Here is a 26,021-nt window from a genome sequence, read left to right on the forward strand (position 1 = left end):
AAAATAAATCTCCAGTTTAGGGTTAAAGCAGGGGAGGGGAAGATCCCTGTCCTGTACTGTCCCATTTATTCGTACTCATTTCTTAGGTATATACTTATACCTGTTTATACTTAGATGTTTATGTGTTATGTTCACACTTATACTTGTTTTCTCGTACATGCTTGACAAACATGAAAAAATAATTGCTACCAACTTGCCTTCCATTGAGGACCTGTATACTGCACGAATCAAGAAGAGGGCCGTGAAAATATTTGCAGATCCCTCGCATCCTGGACATAAACTGTTTCAACTCCTACCCTCAAAACGACGCTATAGAGCACTGCACACCAGAACAACTAGACACAAGAACAGTTTTTTCCCGAAGGCCATCACTCTGCTAAACAAATAATCCCCTCAACACTGTCAGACTATTTACTGAATCTGCACTACTATTAATCGTTTCATAGTTCCCATCACCAATCTCTTTCCACTTATGACTGTATGACTATAACTTGTTGCTGGCAATCCTTATGATTTACATTGATATATTGATCATCAATTGTGTTGTAAATGTTGTACCTTGATGAAGGTATCTTTTCTTTTATGTACACTGAGAGCATATGCACCAAGACAAATTCCTTGTGTGTCCAATCACACTTGGCCAATAAAAAATTATATTCTATTCTAAACAAACAAACAAATAAAAAAACTTCACCCCTCCTCCCCGTGGACTTCAACTCCCAGAATTCCTGAGCCAGCAAAGCTGGCTCAGGAATTCTGGGAGTTGGAGTCCACGAGTCTTTAAAAAGCAGCCGCTTCGCTGAGTTCAACCCATCCAAGCGGCCGGGGCGAAGCGCGCAGAAAGGCGGCGAGAGGGCGCTCCAGGTCCGGCCTGCGAGGCGAAGCGAGGCGTCCTGCACCGGGTCCTCCCGGGTCGCTGGGAGGCAGGCGAGCGCCCAACCGGCCAGCCCGCCCCGGAGAAAGAGCCGCAGCGCGGAGGAGCTGCCCGCTCGCCATGCCCTACGCCAACCAGCCCACGGTGCGCATCACGGAGCTGAGCGACGACAACGTCAAGTTCATCATCGAGAACACCGACCTGGCGTGAGCAGCGGCAACGGCAACGGGGCGCCCGCCGTCCTTCCCCCACCCCACCCCCGGGAGAGGCGCTTCCTCCATCCCAGCCCCGCCGCCCTCGCTCGCTCGCTTGCCCAGACCCGGCACGGCCAGCCGGTCTGGACACGCGGGTCTCTCCCACTCCCACTCCAACCTTTGGGGATGTGGGAGATCCGGCCACGGACATCTGAACACGCGGGTCTCTCCCACTCCCACCCGCGTTTGGGGAAATGCAGCCACGGCCAGCCGGTCTGGACACGCGGGTCTCTCCCACTCCCACTCCAACCTTTGGGGATGTGGGAGATCCAGCCAAGGACAGCTGGACACGCGGGTCTCTCCCACTCCCACCCGCGTTTGGGGAAATGCAGCCACGGCCAGCCGGTCTGGACACGCGGGTCTCTCCCACTCCCACTCCAACCTTTGGGGATGTGGGAGATCCGGCCACGGACATCTGAACACGCGGGTCTCTCCCACTCCCACTCGATGCAGTGTGGGGTGGAAGGGAGATCCGCGGGGTGGAAGGCAGACACGCGGGTCTCTCCCACTCCCACTCCAACCTTTGGGGATGTGGGAGATCCAGCCAAGGACAGCTGGACACGCGGGTCTCTCCCATTCCCACCTGATGCAGCGTGGGGTGGAAGGGAGACACGCGGGTCTCTCCCACCCGCGTTTGGGGAGATGCAGCCACGGCCAGCTGAACACGCGGGTCTCTCCCACTCCCATTCGATGCAGTGTGGGGTGGAAGGGAGATCCGCGGGGTGGAAGGCAGACACGCGGGTCTCTCCCACTCCCACCCGCGTTTGGGGAGATGCAGCCACGGCCAGCCGGTCTGGACACGCGGGTCTTCCCCTCCCACCCCAACTTGTGGGGGTGGGGGAGATCCAGCCATGGATAGCTGGACACGCGGGTCTCTCCCACTCCCACTCGATGCAGTGTGGGGTGGAAGGGAGATCCGCGGGGTGGAAGGCAGACACGCGGGTCTCTCCCACTCCCACTCCAACCTTTGGGGATGTGGGAGATCCAGCCAAGGACAGCTGGACACGCGGGTCTCTCCCATTCCCACCTGATGCAGCGTGGGGTGGAAGGCAGACACGCGGGTCTCTCCCACTCCCACCCGCGTTTGGGGAGATGCAGCCACGGCCAGCCGGTCTGGACACGCGGGTCTTCCCCTCCCACCCCAACTTGTGGGGGTGGGGGAGATCCAGCCACGGATAGCTGGACACGCGGGTCTCTCCCACTCCCACCCGCGTTTGGGGAGATGCAGCCACGGCTAGCTGGTCTTGGCACGCAGGTCTTTCCCACTCCCACCCGTGTGTGGGGATAGTCAGTCAAGGCCAACTGGTCTGGACACGCGGGTCTCCCCCTCCCAACCTCTGCCAGGGGGCGGGGAGATCCAGCTATGGACAGCTGGTCTGGACACATGGGCCTTTTCCACTCCCACCCTGGTGTGCGGAGATGCAGCGTGGGTGGAAGAGAGATTGGTGGGGTGGAAGGGAGACATGTGGGTCTCTCCCACTCCCACCCAGGTGTGGGGAGATGCAGCCACGGACAGCCAGTCTTGGCACGCGGGTCTTTCCTACTCCCACCCGTGCATGGGGAGATCCAGCATGGGTGGAAGAGAGATCCATTGGGTGAAAGGGAGACAAACCGGTCCTTCCCTCCCACCCATGCATGGGGATAGTCAGTCAAGGCCAACTGGTGTGGACACCTGAGTCTCTCCCTCCCAACCTCTGCTGGAGGGGGAGATCCAGCTATGAACAGCTGGTCTGGACACATGGGTCTTTCCCACTCCCACCCGGGTGTGCGGCACCGTGGGTGGAAGAGCGATTGGTGGGGTGGAAGAGAGAGACACAGGTCCTTTCCTCCCACCCATGTGTGGGAAGATCCAGCTACGGCCAGCCTGCCTGGACATGTCCACCTGTGCATGGGCAATCCAGCATGAGGTGGGAGATCCGTGGGGTGGAAAGGAGACACCTGGGTCCTTCTCTCCCACCCAGACATAGGGAGATGCAGCGTGGGGTGGAAGGGAGACATGCAGGTCTTTCTTTTCCACTCGCACATGGGGAGATCCAGCCACGCCAGCTGGTGTGGGCATGCTAGTCATTCCCCCCCCACACACACACACACCCGGCTTGCTTAGCAATGGAAATTTTGGCCTCAATTTTGGTCATCGTAAGGCAAGGACTACCTGTATTGCAATCAGGTCTACATAGGGCTGCCCTTGAAGGCCAGTAATCAAGCTACAAATGGTCTGGCATGGCGGATTTTGGGGGGGCTCACTCCAGCAGGCCCCACTACTTTCTCAAACTTGGCAACTTTAAATCGGATGGACCAATTCCCAGAATTCCCCGCCCAGTCAGCTAGTTATTCAAACGGGATTTGAAATTGTTATCCACCTATCGAGTCCTTCCTAAAAACGGAGATAATTATTACAACTATTGCAATTTAAGTGCTATAAATATTGTGCTTTTTTTATTCCAGAGTTGCAAATTCCATCAGGAGAGTCTTCATAGCAGAAGTTCCTATCATAGGTAATATCCCCCAACATTTGTCACATTCTCTCATTCATTCACTTTCTTTTTGCATTAAGTTGGGAAGAAAATTCCTTGTGTTTACTTCATTCTTATTTTTTCAGCTATAGACTGGGTTCAGATTGATGCCAATTCATCCGTGCTACATGATGAGTTCATCGCACACCGATTAGGTAGGTCAGGGGTCAGCAATCTGTGGCTCTGGAGCCACATGTGGCTCTTTCACCCCTCTGCCGTCGCTCCCTGTCACTCAAAATATGCATCACAACTGCCAATGTGCGACATCCATCGGCACACAATTTGTTGAGCTTAGGCCAACCATAGGCCAACTGTCGATAAATCCAATGGAGAAGAAAACAGAACTTTTAATTCAACTACATATGCTAGTTTTGTGGCCACTCAAGAAATAGTCAGGCACGGGAAGGGTTTTGTGGCTCCAGGTGTTTTCTTTTCTGTGGGAAACGGGTCCAAATGGCTCTTTGGGTGTTTAAGATTGCAGACCCCTAAGGTCATAAAACAGAAGGAAAAAGCTTTTTTTTCCCTTTTTATTTTATTTTATTCAGAAAATGAAAATGTAAGGGAAAAATATACAAAAAGAAAACAGAAAGAAAAAGCATCTCTAGGAATTCTTTAAATCCGTATTGGCAACTTTTAAGATATGTGGACTTCAACTCCCAGAATTCCCCAGCCAGCTGTGCTAATTCTGGGAGTTGAAGTCCACATACCTTAAAGTTGGCAAGGTTGAGAAACACTGATCGACTGTATTTTTCGGACTATAAGATACACCTGGACTATAAGACGCACCTAAATTTAGAAGAGGAAAACAACAACAAAAAGTTTTTGGCCTCCCTTTTTTCGGGCCTTTTCCAGTCTTTTTTTGGCCCGTTTTTTCAAAAAAAAGCCCTGAAAACAGGCTGAAAAAAGCCTCAAAAACAGGTCCAAAAAAAGCCTAAAAACGGGCCAAAAAAAGCACTAAAAATTGGTCTATAAGACGCACAGACATTTTCACCCCCTTTTGGGAGACAAAAAAAATGCATCTTATAGTCTGAAAAATTAGAATTATTGCTATTTACACATTCTGCCAGATAGTTCTTACTGAATTGGAACTTTTGACTATTTTTCATCCTCAATTTCTCCCCTTAGGTCTGATCCCACTTACCAGTGATGGTGTGGTTGATAAACTGCAATATTCCAGGGTGAGTTTAACTAAGCCAGCAATAAATTATATTTTTGGAGGATCACTATGAGGAGGGAGTTAAAGATGGATCAAAATTCCTGTTTCAATTCTGTGAGTTGGTTGTAAATCACATGAGCATGGGGATGCGGCAACGGTCATAAGTGTGAAAAATATTCATAAGTCCATTTTTCCAGTGCTGTTGTAACTTCGAACAATCACTAAGTGAACTGTTGTATGTGGAGGACTACCTGTATTTTGCTCCACTTATAGAGGGCATCTGACCTGGAATGGTGCAGTGGCCTAGATGCAGAGCTCTCACCTCACAATCAGGAATTTGACCCTTGGTGGAAGCAGATATTTCTCTCTGGGCACAATGAGAATATTTCTGCTGAACAAAACTCTGCATTGGTGACAGGAAAGGCATCTGGCCATTAAACACTCTGCTAACTCCATTCAGTTGCCCAGACTGCACTCCGCAAGAGATTATGGGGTCATTAAAAGATGATGATGGTGGTATTGTATTCATTGGTATTATGCTAGACTGGGCTTTTATAATGTCACTTTTCAAAAATTCCCAAGCTTCTTGAGTTGTTTTCCCTTTGAGGATTCTCATCCATGGAATCCTTCCCAAGCTCTCTCTAAGTTTATTGAAATTAGCTCTCTTAAAATCCAAGACTCTAGTTTGACTTTGTTCTACTACTTGTGCTTGCATAATGTTGAATTCCAATATTGCATGGTCACTTGCCCCCAAAGTTCCTGTAGCTTCAACACTTTCTATCATTTTATCTCTGTTCATGAGAATTAAGTCCAATATGGCTGATCCACTTGTTCCCTTCTCTACTTTTTGGGAAACAAAGTTGTATGCTAGGTTTGTTAGGAACCTGTTGGATCTTCCACTTGGTGCAGAGTTTGTCTCCCAGTTGACGTCAGGGTAGTTAAAATCCCCCATTACTATTGCGATGTGCTTCCTACATACTTTAGTTAGCTGACTAGCAAAAAGGTTCATCTATTTCCTCTGTTTGGTTGGGTGGCCTATAGTATAGACCTGTGGCATCTGACCATGGCCAGTAGATAGAACCATGGGTTCTATCATATCGCAAGATCTCAAATGGACAGCTAACATCAAAAACATCATTAAAAAAGGACAACAAAGAATGTTCTTTCTGCGCCAACTCAGTAAGCTCAAACTGCCCAAGGAGCTGCTGATCCAATTCTACAGAGGAATTATTGAGTCTGTCATTTGCACCTCTATAACTGTCTGGTTCGGTTCTGCAACCCAACAAGAAAAACACAGACTTCAGAGGATAATTAGAACTGCAGAAAAAATAATTGCTACCAACTTGCCTTCCATTGAGGACCTGTATACTGCACGAATCAAGAAGAGGGCCGTGAAAATATTTGCAGATCCCTCGCATCCTGGACATAAACTGTTTCAACTCCTACCCTCAAAACGACGCTATAGAGCACTGCACACCAGAACAACTAGACACAAGAACAGTTTTTTCCCGAAGGCCATCACTCTGCTAAACAAATAATTCCCTCAACACTGTCAGACTATTTACTGAATCTGCACTACTATTAATCGTTTCATAGTTCCCATCACCAATCTCTTTCCACTTATGACTGTATGACTATAACTTGTTGCTGGCAATCCTTATGATTTATATTGCTATATTGATCATCAATTGTGTTGTAAATGTTGTACCTTGATGAACGTATCTTTTCTTTTATGTACACTGAGAGCATATGCACCAAGACAAATTCCTTGTGTGTCCAATCACACTTGGCCAATAAAAAATTCTATTCTATTCTATTCTATTCTAAAAATTCGGTCCAGCATTTGGCCTAGTTTAGAGGACTGACAGTCCCTGGGTGAGTTGAGCTCCAGAAGGACCCCTCATCCTTCCTGCCTTCCCTTTTCATCAGGACTGCAACTGTGATGAATTTTGTCCCGATTGTTCAGTGGAGTTCTCTCTCGATGTCCGATGTAATGAAGACCAGACACGGCATGTCACATCTCGGGACCTGATCTCCAACAACTCCCAAGTTATACCGGTCAGTGTCCTGTTCTCTGTCCTGTCCACACTGCGGTTGGGTCAAGACACAAGCATGGCCGAGATTCCAAGCAAGCAACTTGATGGTTGCAAAGGACTGTTTACAGACTCTTAGAGAGCTGGTCCAGAAACTAATTGCTTCCGTCGAAAGACAAATCATGTTATTTGTTGATTTATCATAATGAGCCCATAACCATATTCAAACTTCATGAGTTGAACTGTCAGACCTGCTTCAGCTTTTCAAGCTTCAGACCTGCTTTTTTAAAGTAAAAATGAACCTTACCTCCATTTGCTGATAAAAGTATCGGTCACTAGAGGTCAAGTGAATTACAGCAGTTCAAAGCCAAAACTAAGAGTTTTTCCCCCAATTAATTTTTGTTTCCTTAGTCCCTTCCCATTGCTCGTCTCTTCTCATTGTCCAATCAATTTTAAAAGGGAAGTTTTGGAAATAGTCACTCCACGTGTGGCATTCTTCTCCCAGGGAACTTTGTAGGTTCTCAAAGAGAAATTTTCAATTCCGTTTTATTTTCCTCCAAGCCTTTGCTGTCCCTTCCAGCCTTCTCCCCCACCCCCAGGGTTCATGGCAGACTGGCAGTGGGGTGGCAGTTCTGGCAGAGCGGTCAACATTGTCCTGAAGAGGAGAAGCCTTCATTCCTTGTTCTACCTTTCCTTTGTCCTCTGCAGGTGACATCCAGGAGAAGGGACAATGACCCCAATGACTACGTTGAACCAGATGGTACGTTCGCAAACATGGCTGGGCTGGGGAATTCTGGGAGTTGAAGTCCACAAGTCTTAAAATTGTCAGGTTTGGAGAGACCCCGGCTTTAGGGAAGAAGGAGCATTCTGGCTGATCTATGAGCCATCACTTGAATAGCACATACCACAGCTGTACTTGGTAATAAGAGTCCATTGGCATTGGATAGCTATAGGTTTGGGCAGAAGATGGAGGTGGTGATCAAGGATCGCCATCATCGGGATGGAGAAGACTTTTCTGACCAAGATATCCAACATCTTGCTTTATAGCAATAGCACTTAGATTTATATACTGCTTCATAGTGCTTTATAGCCCACTCTAAGCAGTTTACAGGGGATGCGGTGGCTCAGAGGCTAAGACACTGAGCTTGTCGATTGAAAGGTCGGCAGTTCAGCGGTTCGAATCCCTAGTGCCACGTAACGGAATGAGCTCCTTGTCCCAGCTTCTGCCAACCTAGCAGTTCAAAAGCACGTAAAAAATGCAAGTAGAAAAATAGGGACCACCTTTGGTGGGAAGGTAACAGCATTCTGTGCGCCTTTTGCATTTAGTCGTGCCAGCCACATGACCATGGAGACATCTCTGCGCTGGCTCTTCGGCTTTGAAACGGAGATGAGCACCGCCCCCTAGAGTTGGGAATGACTAGCACATATGTGCGAGGGGAACCTTTACCTTTATGCAATTTACAGAGTCAGCCTATTGCCTCCAACGATCTGGGTCTTCATTTTACCGACCTCAGAAGGATGGAAGGATGAGTCAGTCTTGAGCTGGTCAGGATCAAACTCCAGGCTGTGGGCAGAGTTAGCCTGCAATACTCAATTTTGCATTTATGGGCACCCATCATGATTCTGATAAGCCTATGACAAGACGCATCATTCTTCCTTTTTTTAGACATCCTGATTGTCAAGTTACGGAAAGGCCAAGAACTAAGGCTCCGAGCCTATGCCACGAAGGGTTTTGGCAAGGAGCACGCCAAGTGGAACCCCACAGCAGGCGTGGCCTTTGAGTACGATCCAGACAACGCCCTGCGTCATACAGTCTACCCCAAGCCTGAGGAATGGTAGGTGTTCTGACCCAGCTCCCCAAACACAACCAACCCTCTGAAGTGAACTCAAAGATTCCTTTAATTAGGAGTGCCGGCAGCCCAGCAAAAAAGTTTCTCACTGCAGGCTAAAAAGTCCGGCTGGCTGGAAGATGAATAGTTGTCTGCCACATTTATTCATCTCCGTCCCATGCCTTTTATCCCCAGAGCTAGAGTGGGGTTTCATTAGCAGTGGTGGTTCTTCCTTCCCAAGGATCGGCCCATAGATTTCCATTGCTCTCCTCTCCTCTGCCATCTGCACTTCCACGGGTCAGGCACTGGACCCATCTGTTCCTCCTCTTCCTCATCAGCCACCTCCAGACCTGGGGCTGTTGACTCTCCATCTGAGGGCTGATGGACGGCCTCTCTCTCTCTCTCACTATCTCTGTCTCTCTGCCAGCTCCATTTCCTCTTCCCCCTAGGAGCTCCCAGGTTGCCTTGACTCCCACGCCTCTTCCTCCTCCTCTGATTCGGCTGCTGGAAGGGCCAGAGGCCGACAGGCCACAACCATAGGTTTCTGTAAACATTTTGAGTTTCTCTAAGGTCATTTTGTGATCAGTGGTAGCATCTCGCCTCCTTGACTTCTGACATCCTGTTTTTTGATTGCCTTTGATCTTTTTCAAGCATCAGGGTCTTTTCTATGGATGTTTAACTTCACACCTCAACATCAAGTCGTGTGTTTCTGTCTCCTTCCAGGCCGAAGAGCGAATATTCTGAAATCGATGAAGATGAAGCCCAGGCACCCTATGATCCTAACGGGAAGCCAGAAAGGTGAGGGATCGGGTACCTGAACTAGATTTTTCTCCAACTGGAAACTCAGCTGGTTGGATAAAACTACACAGGCAGCCCTTGACTTACAACTGTTCACTTAGTAGACCATGGAAGGTTAGACCATGGAAGGTTACCACGGACTTTCCTGGGGGTATGTATGAGCTGGAGTTGAAATTATAATGGTCTACAATGGTCAATGACCAGCATTTACTTCCTGTTTTTGTAAAAACGCCTCCACAGCAAACCATTGGTTTGCTTAATGACCAGGATTCACTTAACAACTACGGTAAGTCGCATAAGAACCGCAATAGCAGTCATAAAATTGGGTTAGTAATGTGGGTGACCCAGTTTACAACGGTAACTGTTGATGGGCATTTTTCATTACCGTCATAACTCGAGGACTGCCTGTGGTCTAAACAGCTCGTTAGGGTTATGGCATTCTCTGACCTCCCCTGAAATCAATACTGAATAGGAAGAGGAAGAGGAAGAGAGGAGAGGAGAAGAGAGGAGAGGAGAGGAGAACAGAAAGAATAGGGTAGGATAGGATAGGATAGGATAGAATAGAATAGAATAGAATAGAATAGAATAGAATAGAATAGAAAGAATAGAATAGAATAGAATACTTTGTCACTTTAAATATACACTAATCAGCATACATTAAAATATTTTTTGTTGCATTCATCTCTGAAAAGATAACCATTATGCATATATCCAAATACACACACATGCATGACACAGAGAAACATCAGTCTAGTTCAAATGTATACCTATACAGTGCATGGCGGGGGGGGGGGGCGGGGGGGGGAAGAATCTTGTAATTTACAAGGCGGATGGACTGAGGAACCAAGGAACTGTGAACAGAATCTGGCAGTCCTGCTATAGATTCTTCGGAACCTCCTCCCAGAGAGAACACCACAATAATGAATCAATTGCCAGGAGCCCCCCCCCAATGATCCATCTGTGCAATAATTACATTAATGAAATCACAGATTATGAACACCAAGCGCTAGGCTTGAATCGTGGGTTAAATGAAGGTCCCTCCAATCTTTTTATCCCCACTCAGGTTTTACTACAATGTGGAGTCCTGCGGTTCTCTGCGTCCCGAGACCATTGTTCTCTCTGCCTTATCTGGGTTAAAGAAGAAGTTGAGCGACCTCCAAACCCAGCTGAGTCAAGTGATCCAGAACGAGGTGCTGACTATCAACTGATCCTAGTTGACTGCTTGGCAACAACCCTGATTTCTGAGAAATGATAAAGGCAGCTGAGATCACAGGAGGGCCCGCCGAATCCGATACTCGGTGTTTTTCTCTTGCTAACTTTGAGTCAAAACAGGTTTTCTTCCAAATCGGCATTTTTTTTTCTCAACCTCAGCCATTTTAAAATATAGGGACTTCAAATCCCAGAATTCCCTAACCAGCATGCCTAGACTGCAACTCCATGTTGGCTGAGGAATGCTGGGAGTTTGAACTACATACATCTTAAAGTCATTGAAGTTGAGAAACTCTTAAATTGAAAAAAAAATTAGCTCTTCTAAATTGCATTCAGCATTCTCTAACAAAATATGGGCCTTAGGTCAGAGATGTCCAACCTTGTCAATTTTAAGACTTGTGGACTTCAACTCCCAGAATTCCCCAACCAGCCATGCTGAAGCCCACAGATTTTAAAGTTTTGAATTGAATTGAAGCCCACAGATTTTAAAGTGGCCAAGGTTAGACACCCCTGCCTTGGATGTAAGAATATGCAGCTTGAGAATAAAACCATCAACCTTATCTCTTGTTTCCTGTTTTGTTGTATCTTTTGAGATCTTGAATGAGAGCTCTCCAGTTTGAAGAAAGTCCGTGTTACACAAGAGATTTTTGTTTATTACATAATAAAAAATAATTTCTGCTTTGAGAAAGAGGTGTCTGCATTTTTATTTTTTTTCTTCCAGCTCAGAACATACTCCAGAGTTTGATAGAATCTGTGCAAGGATATATATATAGAATATCTTCCCTATCAATTGCACTTTAAATAAAGATTTCCTTTCCTCAGCCTCAATTTTGATATGAAGCAGAGATGGTTGTTTTGAGGATCAGGTGAAACCATAGGTATATGAATCTAGGAGAGGCTACTTACAACCATTCATTTAGTCACCTTTTGAAGGGGCCTCTGGTGGCTCAACAGACTAATGCAGTCTGTTATTAACAGCAGCTGCTTGCAATTACTGCAGGTTCAAGTCCCACCAGGCCCAAGATTGACTCAGCCTTCCATCCTTTATAAGGTAGGTAAAATGAGGACCCAGATTGTTGGGGGCAATAAGTTGACTTTGTATATAATATACAAATGGATGAAGACTATTGCTTGACATAGTGTAAGCTGCCCTGAGTCTTCGGAGAAGGGCGGAATATAAATGCAAATTTAAAAAAAGGTTTACAACAGCACTGAATCAAAATAGAGTTGGAAGGGACCTTGGAGGTCTTCTAGTCCAGGGGTCTCCAACCTTGGTCACTTTAAGACTTGTGGTCTTCAACTCCCAGAGTCCCACAGCCAGCAAAGCTTTTATTTTACAAGAAGAATTCTCCACTCCTCCGAATACAACAAAATACCTTATGCCACCAGACTTGAAATCCTGGGTTTAGAAAATTTAGAACTCCACCGCCTTCGACAGGACCTGTGTTTAACTCATAGAATCATCTATTGCAATGTCCTTCCTGTTGAAAACTTCTTCAGCTTCAATCACAACAATACAAGAGCAAACAATAGATTTAAACTTAATGTTAACCGCTTCAATCTTGATTGCAGAAAATATGACTTCAGTAACAGAGTTATTAATGCTTGGACACATTACCTGACTCTGTGGTCTCTTCTCAAAATCCCAAAATCTTTAACCAAAAACTATCTACTATTGACCTCACCCATTCCTAAGAGGTCTGTAAGGGGCGTGCATAAGAGCACCAGGGTGCCTACTGTTCCTTGTCCTATTGTTCTTCATTATATCCAATTAATATAGTTATTATATACTCATGCTCATATATATATATGCTTATATATTATATAGTTATTTCATGTTAATGCTCATATATACTGTTATGACAAAATAAATAAAATAAAATAATGGGGTGAGCTCCCGTTACTTGTCCCAGCTTCTGCCAACCTAGCAGTTCGAAAGCACGTAAAAAATGCAAGTAGAAAAATAGGGACCACCTTTGGTGGGAAGGTAACAGCGTTCCGTGCGCCTTTGGCGTTGAGTCATGCCGGCTACATGACCATGGAGATGTCTTCGGACAGCGCTGGCTCTTCGGCTTTGAAACGGAGATGAGCACCACACCCTAGAGTCGGGAATGACTAGCACATATTGTACAAGGGGGAACCTTTATCTTTATTTTATTTTTTTTATTTGCATTTATATCTCGCCCTTCTCCGAAGACTCAGGGCAGCTTACACTATGTTAAGCAATAGTCTTACTTTTATAGACAAAACTGTCATGCTAAAACTAACCACTGGGTGACACCAGGCACTTGTGGATGAAAAAATGTCTTTAGTCTATGGCAGGACATGAACTAGTAGCTGTAAGTATAGTAAGACTGCCAAGGTCACAAGCAAACAACCTGCAGTTAGGACCATCCCTTACAATAACTAAGCTCAGCTGCCACTCACTCAATATTTGGAAAAAATAGGAAACTATTATTAACACAAATGTTTTGTTGGAAATACCAATAAATTACAGCAACTGGAAAGTCTCTAAACAGAACTTGGCACTTCTGTGTTTAATGCAGCACATAATTTGATTTTTTAAATATATATTTGCTAACTTGGTTGAATTCAGATGCATGTCATTACCAGATGAATTGGGGATTCTGCCTAAAGCTAGATTAAAATATATGGCTTTGTATTTCAGCTTGTTTTTAATCAAATATTCTTTTAAAATAATGGCTATGTTGAGCTGATGCAAGGATGGATTTCGCTGTTGATCGTGATTACTTCTGTTTTAAAGTGATTATTGATAGTCTTTATGCTTTGTATACTGGTTTTTAAAATTGCTTTTATTGCTTTTATTGGAGTGTTGTTGTGAGCTTCCAAGAATCACTTAGAGCAGGGGTCTCCAACCTTGGCAACTTCAAGCCTGGAGGACTTCAACTCCCAGAATTCAAAGCTGGCTGGGGAATTCAGGAAGTTGAAGTCCTTCAGGCTTGAAGTTGCCAAGGTTGGAGACCCCTGACTTAGAGCAGGGGTCTCCAACCTTAGCCACTTTAAGACTTGGGGACTTCAACAGCCAGCTGGCTGAGGAATTCTGGGAGTTGAAGTCCACAAGTCTTAAAATGGCTAAGGTTGGAGACCCTTGACCTAGAGAAAATGAGGAACCATGCTCATTGAAATCATATGACACCATCAAAAAACACCTGCATATCCCAGGTCCTTGGAAAGGACTCAACTGATTGATAAAAATGTCAAATCCAGTGTGAAAATCTGGCTGACTATGCAGACCATTGATAATATCTTAACACTGGTCGGATAAAAAGACACAAGAACTGAGCCTTGTTGCTATTACAAAGAGGATTTGAATTTTCCTCTCGGCTGTCTCTAGTTCTGGCCATAAAAAAGAGCCCATAAAGATATTTGTTACGTGAAACCTAAGAGAAATGCCGCCATTTTGAGATATGCTAAGTTTTGATTTAGGACATCCTGTGCAACCAGCCATTAAGGCTTGTGAGCCATCTTGTGCAAATCCTACAGATAGTGATTCAATCAATCGGCATGACCGGTAAACAAACTATGATTTGAACCCATCCGTAAAGTTTTGAAGAACTTCTGTAAGAAAAGGATCTCTAGAGCAGGGGTCTCCAACCTTGGCAACTTTAAGATTTGTGGACTTCAACTCCCAGAGTTCCTCAGCCAGCTTTGCTTTGCTGGCTGAGGAATTCTGGGAGTTGAAGTCCACAAGTGTAAAAGTTGCCAAGGTTGGAGACCTCTGCTCTAGAGGTCCTCCATCTTGGCCTTTGTACAACGACTTGAGTCTACTCTTTAAGAAAAGTCATCTGTTCTTCTATCCTCATTCTGCCACAGGGGATTCCTTGAGGTATCCTCAAAATCCCGTTTTCTCATTTTCATATCTGTCCCAACAGACCCCAACCCACTCCTCTTTCTACAAGCAATGTTTATCCCTCCCACCGAGCAGAAAGAAAATCTGGAATGGTATAGGACCTTCTGCCATGGGCAGGGGTTGGACTAGAAGACCTCTAAAGTCCCTTCCAACCCTATTATTCTGTTTTAAAGGGCACCAACTTTGGACTCTGTATATGCCATCTGCGGGGAGCTGGGGACACCCTAACCATGATAACTGATTGGCTCAGATTCTGCAGGGGTTTTGTATAATCTTAAAAAGCGGGCTGTTTTCCCAGGGATGAAAGCTAAGGAGATGTGAGTTCTAGTCCTGCTTTAGGCATGAAAGCTGGCTGGGTGTCTGTGGGCCAATCAACAGGAGATTGTGAGTTCTAGTCCCACCTTAAGCATGAAAGCTGGCTGGGTATCTTTGGACCAATCCTTCTGTTTCAACCTAACCCACCTCACAGGGTTGTTGTTATAGGGGAAAAATAGGAGGATGGAGGAGGACTTAGGCTCGGTCACAACCTTGAGTAACTTATAAAGTAATAAAGGTGGGGTAAAAGTTTGATCAAACAATAAAATGCCTCTTGATAGGAATTCCTTTTTGATCTCATCCCCCCCCAGCAATGAATGGAAAGCATGAGAAGGCAGGGAGGCTGCACTGTCAAAGAAACGATAGTGCAGACAAAGACAGGTTATTCTCTCTCACACACACTTTAGCCCTTTAAGGAGTGAACAAGAGTTAGAATACCACCTGGGAAAATGCATGCAAGCATCTCTTTTGAGAAAAGTTGTTCAAAGCTTCCTCCTTTTCATCGAATTCCATGAGAACTTTGTTAGAAGAGCAGCGTTCTCGCTGTGTGAATTTCTCTGCAAACACAAGTTCCTTCCCTTTTGCCCTGGGCCACAGAAGACCTGAATCGTGCAGGATAATTACCCTCTACACATCTCTTAAGTTGCTGATTGCAGCAATGCGGCTAACAGTGAGAAACTGTATTTCAGCCCCAAGCCATGTTCCTTCGTAACCTTGGCAAGAAGGTGCCAGCACGTTTTCCCTGGTCCTATGTGTGCCCTACCAGGGCATGGCTCATAAATAGGGGTTCTTGTCTTTGAGCTGCGGTGATGAGGAGAAACTTGCATTGAGAAGGCAAGTATCAATATTTGAAGGTGGACGCAACCTTTTTGAGAAGGAATATTCTGTGTCTCATATTCTAAGGAGATGTTTTGGATGGTTTTAAATAATGGGGAAGAAAAACCCCTTGAAACATGCCATTATTATGGTCAGTGAGCAAAGTTAAATCTATACACTATTCAAATATTAGAATAAGAGTTAGAAGAGACGTTGGAGGTCTTCCAATCCAACCCCCTTGCTCAAGCAAAAGACCCTATACCATTCCAGACAAATGAGCTCTCCAGTCTCGTCTTAAAAGCCTCCAGTGATGAAGCAGCAACAACTTCTGGTGACAAGCAGTTCCACTGGTTAACCGTTGTTAGGAAATTGTAATGGGATTTTTTATTTAACTCGTTTGGAAGTACTGTTTTTTAATCCCTGGTAGTCTTTGCGCTTTGTTTTTATTGGTTTCTAATCATGGTTTTGAAAGGTTGCCTTGGGCATATGTTTTTGTTATGGGGTGGGACATTTTATAATAACTGCCCAAACCTATGATGGAAATTTCTGCCCCAATATGGATCAACCTATTCTCCAAAGCACCAGAAGGCAGGACAAGCAATAGATGGAAAATAATCAAGGAGAGAAGCAACCTGGAATTAAAGAGAAACTTCCTAACAGTGGGAACAATTAATCAGTGGAACAGCTTGCTTTCAGAAATCGTGGGCTCTCCATCACTGGAGGTTTTTAAGAGGCGAGTGTACAGACATTTGCCTGGAATGGTGTGGTCTCCTACTTGAGCAGGGGGTTGGACTAGACCACCTCCAAGATCCCTTCCAACTGTAATTAATTGTATTTGTAAATTGAGGATTATGTGTGGCCCTCTATATCCTGTGCGCACACACACACACATATAAACTATTCTAGATATAGTGTTCAGGATATATAGGATATTTATATATATATATGTGTGTGTGTAAAATCCACTCTGTGGATCCAAAAAGCAAGCAAACCACATTGCAAATTGATTTAGAACACCGTGTTTAACAAAACCAAGACTGACGACCTTCAAAACCAGGTTAGTAACTTGAAGAAACCCACTCCCAGAAACAGAAACCCAAACAGGCTGTGTTTGTCTGAAGTCAGCTTTATTTTCATGTTCTCAGGCTTTTAAAAAACAAGGGCAACACGCATTGCTGTAGCCTGAAAAATCATATTTACTGCACCACAGATTTAACGTAAGTAGAAAAAGAAGCGGCCAGGGTTCAGGGGCAGCAGCTGCATTTGTTCAGAGAAGGGTCTTTGCAGACACAGCCTTTGGCACATTTGTCACAGCTGGTGGGGCAGCAGGAACAGCAGCCTGGAAGGAGTCGAGAGAAACGGGAGATTAAATAAGGTGAGAAACGGGGTACAGTAATCAATCAACACATCAGTTTGGATACTTGAAGGCATAAAATTGGTTTTCTATCTCAGACTGAACTGAATCAGTCTTGGTTGAATATTTTATTGGAGTGTGTAAATTGGGCAAAATACAGCTGTCCCATTTGGCAACTGAGTCACATTGAGAGTGAATGTGGGAATTGATTGTAGCTTCCCCTATCCATAAAACCTGGTTAGGTTGACCCAAGACAAGAACATCATCCTTGCTCTGAACAAAATTCTCTAGAATGCATAGGATTAAACTTCAATGACACAGTAATTGTATACACCTTAGAACTGAGCTGGAAGGGATCTTGGAGGTCATCTAGTCCACCCCTTGCTCAAGATGACTACCCTATACCATTTCAGACCAGCCTCTTCTTAAAAGCCTCCAGTGTTGGAGCATTCACAATTTCTGGAGGCAAGTTGTTCAACTGGTTGACTGTTCTCAGTCAGAAAATTTCTCCTTAGTTCTAAGTTGTTTCTCTCCTGAATTAGTTTCCATCCATTGCTTCTTGTCCTGCCTTCTGGTACTTTGGAAAATAGCTTGACTCCCCTTTTCTTTGTGGCAACTCCTCAAATATTGGAAGACTACTATCATGTCTTCCCATATCCTTCTTTTCACTAGACTAGCCATGCCCAAATCCTGCAACCATTCTCATATGTTTGTTTCCATTCTAATAGAGCAATTACACAAACTGAAACTTTAATATCTTTCAAGAGCATTCACTCTATATCTAAACTCATAGACACTTATTCATGATAGTTCCAAATTGACTTAGGCTTCTATTGCAAATCTTGTGTCAAATCAGTTGACTTACAAAATTCCCCTCTCTCCTCCTCAAAACCTTGACCTTTGGATTTTAACCCCCAATTGATTTTTCTAGAAAATAAGACTTACTTTTTTTGCATGAAGTACATTTGCAGTTTTTGCATTTGCAGGATCCATTGCAGGAGCAAGAGCTGCCTGAAATGTTAAAACAAGGAAGGGAAAGAACAAATGTCATTGGCTGAAAGGGAATATCACAAGCCACAACCATGAATCAACAACCCCTTTCACTACAAAACAAGGCATCTCCCATACAGGAACAGTTCACAAATGTCTTTTCTCAGATGAATCTTTTTTTGCCTGCTTTCCAGGACAATTAAAAGTTGTGCAGGGCCTTAAGCAATTAAGACTTGCTCAAGTTTCACATCAAGATGTAGTACTTAACAACTTAACCTGCTCTCAGCTTTTTGGGGTTGCTAGTTTCATGCCAAGGATGCAGGCCAGGTTTCTATGGAAGCCCCTGTGATTTCCCCCAGTCTTAGGGAAACTGTCAAAATGGGTAGATTTGTAGAAAATCAAGATATTTCTTAAAAGGAACTAGTGGCAAGGAGAACAGGCAAATTCATGGCAATGGAAAACCCATCCCAATTTGGGAATAAATTAGCAGTAGGAAAACCAATTTCCCTTTCAAACAGCTGCTAGGAGTTTTTTTGAAAATTTGAGCAAAGTATCCCTAACAAGATGAGAGTGAGCAAAAGCTCTTAAAGCAAAATAGGTTTCAGCCTTAGGTTTAGAAACCAATCTTTCTGCAAAAACTAGGTCACATTTCAGCATAGTGAAGTAGCAATTTTAATAAATGTAATTAGTTCAATACAGTGCCAAGAAAGGAAACTTATGGGCATGGTAGTATTTTTAAACCAGGACTAGGGATTTTTCTCTCTCTCTCTTTGGCGTTTCTCTAGTGCAGGGGTCTCCAACCTTGGTCCCTTTAAGACTTGTGGACTTCAACTCCCAGAGTTCTCCTGGGAGTTGAAGTCCACAAGTCTTAAAGGGACCAAGGTTGGAGACCCCTGCTCCAGTGTACCCAAAAGCGCTTTTCAAAATTAAATTTGTGTGCCTACCTAGAGAAGCAGAGGGGAAAACCCCTCAGGTTAATAATTCACATTAAGTCACGATTTAACCATGGTTTTATAGGCTTCCAAAGGCTGGGTTTGCACACGCCAAAACCAGAACGAAACAAACTATAGTTTACAGCATGCATTGGCCACTTAAGGGTCAGGCAGCTGCACGAAATAGCAGCTTCTGTCCGTGGGGGCACCGACACCCAGAAAGAGTTCGCGGGATTCGGGGAGAAGAAACGGGTCTCTCTCTCTCTCTTGGGAGCACAACGCTTCGGAAGTTGTGGGAGCTTCATCACTTGAGACTTTCAAGAGGAGACCGGACTGCCATCTGTCAGAAATGGTGTAGTGTTCTCCTGCTTGGGAAGGGGGTTGGACTAGATGACCTATAAGGTCCCTTCCAACTCTGTTAATCTGTAATCAGCACGAAGGAGACGGACAAACCCCGATGCTTCCCAACCCACTGAGGTCCGGCAAGACTCAACCGCAACGAAAGCAACGAAGCTGCGGAAACAGATTCTCTCCGCAGCATTTTCCGCGCATCTCTTGTGCTAAAACATCCTGGCTTACTGGTTTCGGGGCAGCCGGTTCCCATAGCAAAAACCGGGTTCCTAAAGGGAGGGGAGTAGTTTTTTTAGACCATGCAACCCCCCCCCCCCCATTGCAGGGCTGGTGGGAAAGCAGACGACGAGACTTACCGGTGGCGCAGCCGCAATTCTGGGGATCCATCGCAACGAGAGAAAGAAGCGCAAAAAACAGCCCAAGGCAAACGAAAGAGGCAACGATGCTGGAGGGCTGCGTTGCCGCCGGCTTTTTATAGCGGGCGCGAGGTCAGCGAGGCGTGTGCAAAGCGCTCCCTCCCTCCCTTGTCCTGCGCACGGGCCGCGGCCGGAATGGGGGGGGGACGGGACGGTGAAGATGGGCGCAAAAGATCCGCTTCAGCGCCGCGCGCAAAGCCCCGAGCTCGCCCCCGCGTTTGCAAGCGGGCGCCCGCTGCCCCTGGACCCCGTAGCCGAAGGTGGTGCAGCAGAAACGGGCTACCTTGGCTCGCCACGCTAAGCCACCCCGAAATTAACCTTAGTTTATCCCCTGGAGCCAATGTAGGGTCCAGAGTGGGGGGGGCGTCATTGATTCGAAGTGGGGTCTGGGGGAGTCCGAACACCAGGCAGCTGTGGAGGGGGTCGCCTTCCCCTTCCCCCACGACTGCCCTGGGTCCTCATTCTGTGCAGCTGGAAGCAACAGGTGGGGGATCCAGGTTGGATCTCTATGGCGTTGATTGGGGGAGGGAGATCCCTCGGATTTGCAAACTCCCCAGATGTGGATTCCCTCCGATGTGACCTGCCATCCTGTAGAATGGGGCTTTCTCCCACGTTCCGGGGGAAGAGTCCGGGAATTTTATGGCAGGATCCAGGCAGTGGGGCGTCTTTCTTTCTTTAGATTAGAATAATATTTTATTTTATTTGTGGATCAAGATGATCAATGGCTTTGCTTTGAGGTCCCTGACTGTTTTTTCTTGACCGCAACAACCACCCTGCAAAGTATGTTGGAGGAAATATTTCAGGGAGCTTGGTTGAACCTCATGGTCTTAGATCATTACCCAGCTGCTTCCTAATTAAGATTAAATCAAACAAGGTTTCTCGTATATTTAATCATTCCTGCCCCCTCCCCCCCCCCACCTTAGCTAGCCAGTCTTTGAGCGCTCAGCAAGTCTGGATTTCAAATAACGAGGACTTAAATGGAAAAGCATCGGATTTTTTTAAAACTTAAAAACAAACCAATTTAATCATTTAAAAAGTCCCAAAAGAAAATGGGGCCTATGTGGTTTTCATGTCTTTATTTTACAACAGTTTCTTTAAAAAGAGGCATACACCAAATTGAAAAGAAAACAAAAGCCTTAAACCAGTAAGCTGAAGCACTCATCAAACTTAAATGAAAAGGGAGAAAGCATGACAAGCTATCCATACCTTTCATCTGTCCAAAATTAATCATTAAACTTTCTAAATTAAAGAGCGTAAATAATACTCTCTTGTTGTAAAATGTCATGAAGTTGGTGCCAAGCATGAAGTTATGCCAGTTTTTGGCAGTAGGTTAAGTTGCCTCTTTATTAAAAAAAAAAAGATAAATTACATATCTTTCAAATCCAATCACTAATATCAGGAATACTACTTTAGTTTGAGAAACTAAAGTACAGTATTTTTCCTAACCCATATTCCAAGGTATCTCATATTCCAAAAAGTTGGAATCTGATTAATTTTGAGGAATTAGGCCTGAAGCTTGTTGCTAAGAAAGAGAATAACAGAGTTGTTGAAAGGGTCAATTTAATTAGCTTAGTGTTTTGCGATGAATTAAGACTCTTGTGATGAATTGATTGATTGATTTGGTTTGGTGGCAGACAACTGACACCCCCATCTTGCTGGCCCAAAACACAGTGAAGCCTTTTCCATCTCCCCTGGTCAAACTATCAGATGGACAACAGTGTGCAAACTTCCCTCTTCTCATTCAGACTTGGTTGCTGCAACCACTAGTGCGGTGTGCAGCTGTTAAGCCCGCCTCCTTTTGCACATGACAATACAAACAATTCCCCCCCTCCTTCCAAAAATGGTGTGCAGAGTGCAGTGCGCAAAAGGGCCATGTGGTTTGGTGCTGAGTCAAGAGTGAGTCAGCAAATAAAGCTCTAGTTAGTAGAAGTTTAAGCAAACAATGACGGCAGCAGACAGAGCATGTTTATTATGGCCTTCCTGAACTTCAAGTGGAATATTGCTTTAATTTCCAGACTGGATACTCCTGGTTTTTAATCGTTTAATTTAAGCATCCTTCTTCCCTGCAAAATCCCTGAGTTGTTTGTGTAGAAGAAATCACACCATTTCGTAGGGCATTCAAAATTACAACACCAACAGCTAAAGCACTATTCAAACCTTGCGGTTGGGCTGTGTTTGCACAGCTCTCTTAACTTGGTTGCTGAGTTACCCCCTTTCTGGGTTTGGGCAATAATTAGTGAAAGCAGGCTGGGTTTTCACAACCTGCTAAGCCAATAAAATACAGCTAACCAATCATGTATACAACTGCTAGTCATTCATCTCTTGTGTTGTATAAGTGTTCTTGGCTTACAAACATTTGTTTAGTGAGTGTTTGAAGATACAAGGTGACTGTTGCGGCAGCTCCTGGGTCACACGATCAAAATTTGGGTGCTTGACATCTGACATGTATTTACAACGGTTGCAATATCCTGAGTCATGGGTGCACTATTCATGAATTTCCCAGCCAGCTTCCAACAAGCAAAGTCAATGTGGGAAGTTGGGTTTGCTTAATGGCCGTGCGATTGACTTAATAACTGCAGTGATTCACTTAACAACCATGGCACAAAAAGTCATAAACTTGGGCACAACTGACTTCACCACCACCTTGGTTAGCAATGGAAATTCTGGACCCAACTGTGGTTGCATGTCAAGGACTTCCTATATTTATTTATTTATTTATTTATTTATTTATTTTGTCACAACTTCATACAAAAAGATTATATAGTATATACACATATAAACATATATAGGAAAAAGAAAAGAAAAACAATAGGACAGGAACGGTAGGCACGTTTGTGCGCTTATGCACGCCCCTTATGGTCCTCTTAGGAATGGGGTGAGGTCAATAGTAGAAAGTTTTTGGTTAAAGCTTTTAGGATTATGGGAAGAGACCACAGAGTCAGGTAAAGTATTCCAAGCACTGATGATTCTGTTGCAGAAGTCATATTTTCTGCAATCTAGATTAAAGCGGTTTACATTAAGTTTAAATCTATTGGTTGCCCTTGTATTATTGCAATTAAAGCTGAAGTAGTCTTTGACAGGAAGGACATTACAATAGATGATTCTGTGAGTTAAACTTAGGTCTTGTCGAAGGCGACGGAGTTCCACTATATAGTGAGGAAAAGAAGGGCCAGAGCAGGTACCCAAAATGTCTTCTGATTTGCCCCGCCATCTTGGAATCTTTTTGTGGAAGTAAATTCAGCTCATCGGAGATACCTTCAGAGGGACTATTCAGCCAGTTCAGACTGGTTCAGGTGAACTGGTAGTGCCGACCTGCAGGTGGGCCCACCCAGGCGGAATCCCATTCTGTATTGCTGTGTTTTTGATGCCGCACCTATGCATGGATGTCACGCGTGAACAAATTGCCGTGTTGTTTGACATTGTATGCATGTTTAGATGGCGCGCATGAATGAATTGCCGTGTTTTGTGATGCCGCACATGTGCAGATGGCGTGAGCGAAGCGTGCGTGCGCTCACATTTCCAGTGCTGGGTGAACTGGTTGCTACAGAATGTGACTCCCACCTCTGGATATCTTTATATGGTGTCCATATAAAATGACAAGATGCAGTGTGACAAAGGATCCTTGACTGATCTCTAGGCAGAACTAGTTTAGTTGTAATTAATAATTCAGAAAAAAATGCTTCCCAGGCATCTTTAAAATGGTACTCATATTCCAAAAACATTTTAGCCACATACCAATCAGTAAAAAAAACATTTCCCATCTCTGTCCAGAGGAGCAATCCACCTCAGATGTCCTGGAGCTGATGGGGATTGTAGTTCAGTATGTGCATGGAAAGCAACAGTTTGAGGAAATTGAACTTCATACCACACAATAAAACCTACAACCAACCCGCCAGACTGTGGTTTAGTCCAAGGGTCTCCAGCATTGGCAACTTTAAGACTTGCGGACTTCAACTCGCAGAATTCCCCCGCCAGCATGAAGTCCACAGAAAAGGCTGGCTGAGGAATTCTGAGAGTTGAAGTCCAACAATCGTAAAGTCGTAAACAATCTAATGACTATGGAAGGTCTACTGTATGAATATGAAGCTCCAATCTTAGAAATTAAAGTAAATAGAGAAAACTAGGTCTGGAAAGAGTCAAAAAAACCAAGATGGCATTCACAGCCATGTGACTGAAGCCCCACCCCCTTTATGCAGATTAAAAGGGGGTGGGGCTCCAGTCACACAATTCGAGCCACCACCTTGAGTCCCACTCCCACCTTGTGTGTCCTGAATACTTTCCATGTTGTGACAAGGATGATAAATCACATTTTAGAAAGAGTTTGGGTTTTGCTTTTGGGTACAGTTGCGCCACAGCTTGCAGAGGAAAGAGGTTGGCTGTTAAATGTGGACATTTTGTCCTGAAATCAAGGCTGACCTTGTTTAGTGAAGCTTTTGCTGCATCAGGAATGAGCGTGAAGATCTTTGGCAGCATCAAACAACATACAACATAAACCTGTGGCCTTGGGGGGCGGGAACTATTTGCACGTTAACTACTAGGAATTAGATTGGATAATTATGGTTAGCTAGCATTTGTGGCATGCACTTCTCCAGAAGCTACAGAAAGGTCTTGCCATCAATTCAAAATTTGCTCCAGAAGGCAAGAACAAGGACTAGTTATCTTATCAGGAAAGGCCCACCAGCCACCTTACTGGTTTATCTGCTCTATAAAGATGAGATTCTAACTTGAAAGTTCACTCTTCTTGGCAAACAAGAAAGGGAGGGAGGAGGAAAATAGGGTAGCTGTGGAATGAATGAAAAACCAAACAAATCACCTAAGACAGCACTATTTTGGGCCTAAAGATATTTACCCATGTAGTAGGCTGTATTGCTATTATCTTCATCTTTTCATCTTTCTCATCTTCTCATTTTTCATCCTTTCTCATCTTTCCTAGTATCTTCTTTTATTGGTATGTTATGATTTATCACTTGTATCTTATGATTGATTGTAACTACGGTATGATTTATGATCTATGACTTAACACTTGTTTGTATGTACACTGAGAGCTTATGCATCAGAGACAAACTCCTTGTGCATCCAATCTCATTTGACCAATCATCTGTTCTGTTCTATTCTGTTCTTCTCTCCTCTCCTCTCTCTATTCTTTTCTCTCTCCATTCTTTCTCTTCTCTCTCTATTCTTTCTCTTCTCTCTCTCTTCTCTTCTCTCTTCTTTCTCTTCTCTCTCTATTCATTTCTCTCTCTTTTCTCTTCTCTCTAGTCTTTCTCTTCTCTCTCTATTCTTTACTGCCTCTACTCTTTCTCTGCTCTCTTTTCTTTCTCTACTCCTACTTGTACTCCTTATTCCTATTCTATTCTATTCTATTCTATTCTATTCTATTCTATTCTATTCTATTCTATTCTATTCTATTCTATTCTATTCTATTCTATTCTATTCTATTCCTGCATACAGAATTTGCATTGATTCCAAATGTAAACTCATTCTGTCTTTTTCTTCTGCTGACCAAATTCCTCAAATCTCCAAGATGACTTTAGGTCCCCTGATCAATGGTGGGTTTCAAAAAATTTTACTAGCGGTTCTGTGGGTGTGGCTTGGTGGGCGTGGTATGGCTTGGTGGGCATGGCTTAGTGGACATGGCAGGGGAAGGATACTGTAAAATCTCCATGCCCTCCCCAATCCTGGGGAGGGTTACTGCAAAATCCCCATTTTCTGGGACAGGATTTGGGAGGCAGAGATGGGGGCGGGGCCAGTCAGAATTTTTACTACTGGTTTTTCGAACTACTCAAAATTTGTGCTGCCGGTTCTCCAGAACTGGGCAGAACCTGCTGAAACCCCATGTGCAAAATTAAAAGGGGGAGGAGGACTGATCTTAAAAAAAGAAAAGAAAAACCACCTTGAAGTACAGGAACTGTACATGACTCAGGAATAAGAAAGAATCTCAGAGGTACGAGATTTCCATGGCTGGCCTCGCCCCATCGTCAGTCATGCATTAGCCTAGCCACCAGTGCCGCTCTGTCCCGCCCCGTCATGGCAAAGCCCGGACATCAGGGTTTGACAAAGGAGTTTAGAGAAAAAAAATTGAATCTTCTGTCGGTGGTTCCAACAGTTTGTGTTGACAAAAACATACAGCTGAGTTGAAAAGGCACCTGCAGGTAGTCCTGGTGTCAACTCGCAAGCATTCCTGGCCTGCTCTCGAGTTGCCATAAGCAAGGGGGGATGGGAAACCGACAAAACGGCACGGCAGCCAAAGACAGATGCACATTCCAAACTTCTCTCTCTCAAGGCTGTATCCCAGGGTTACCTACAGCAG

At 44.7% G+C, this 26,021-nt stretch overlaps 2 protein-coding genes across 2 annotated transcripts; one reads left to right on the forward strand and one right to left on the reverse strand.

The window, feature by feature from the left end:
* Window positions 1-797: 797 nt before the first annotated feature.
* POLR2C (RNA polymerase II subunit C) lies at window positions 798-13,445 on the forward strand. The gene is made up of 9 exons (XM_058155360.1): window positions 798-1,080; window positions 3,574-3,623; window positions 3,728-3,796; window positions 4,767-4,819; window positions 6,727-6,855; window positions 7,539-7,590; window positions 8,497-8,665; window positions 9,383-9,457; window positions 10,521-13,445. The coding sequence occupies exons 1-9, from the start codon at window positions 995-997 to the stop codon at window positions 10,663-10,665; spliced, it is 828 nt and encodes a 275-aa protein (XP_058011343.1). The 5' UTR covers window positions 798-994; the 3' UTR covers window positions 10,666-13,445.
* Window positions 13,446-16,774: 3,329 nt separating this feature from the next.
* On the reverse strand, window positions 16,775-19,972 carry LOC131184099 (metallothionein-like). The gene is made up of 3 exons (XM_058155056.1): window positions 19,652-19,972; window positions 17,968-18,033; window positions 16,775-17,007 (listed from the first exon to the last, which is right to left on the reverse strand). Exons 1-3 carry the CDS (start codon window positions 19,680-19,682, stop codon window positions 16,913-16,915), a joined length of 192 nt encoding a protein of 63 aa, XP_058011039.1. The 5' UTR covers window positions 19,683-19,972; the 3' UTR covers window positions 16,775-16,912.
* Window positions 19,973-26,021: the final 6,049 nt, after the last annotated feature.

The sequence above is a fragment of the Ahaetulla prasina genome, chromosome 12 (assembly GCF_028640845.1).
Source record: "Ahaetulla prasina isolate Xishuangbanna chromosome 12, ASM2864084v1, whole genome shotgun sequence".
NCBI classification, from domain to species: domain Eukaryota; kingdom Metazoa; phylum Chordata; class Lepidosauria; order Squamata; family Colubridae; genus Ahaetulla; species Ahaetulla prasina.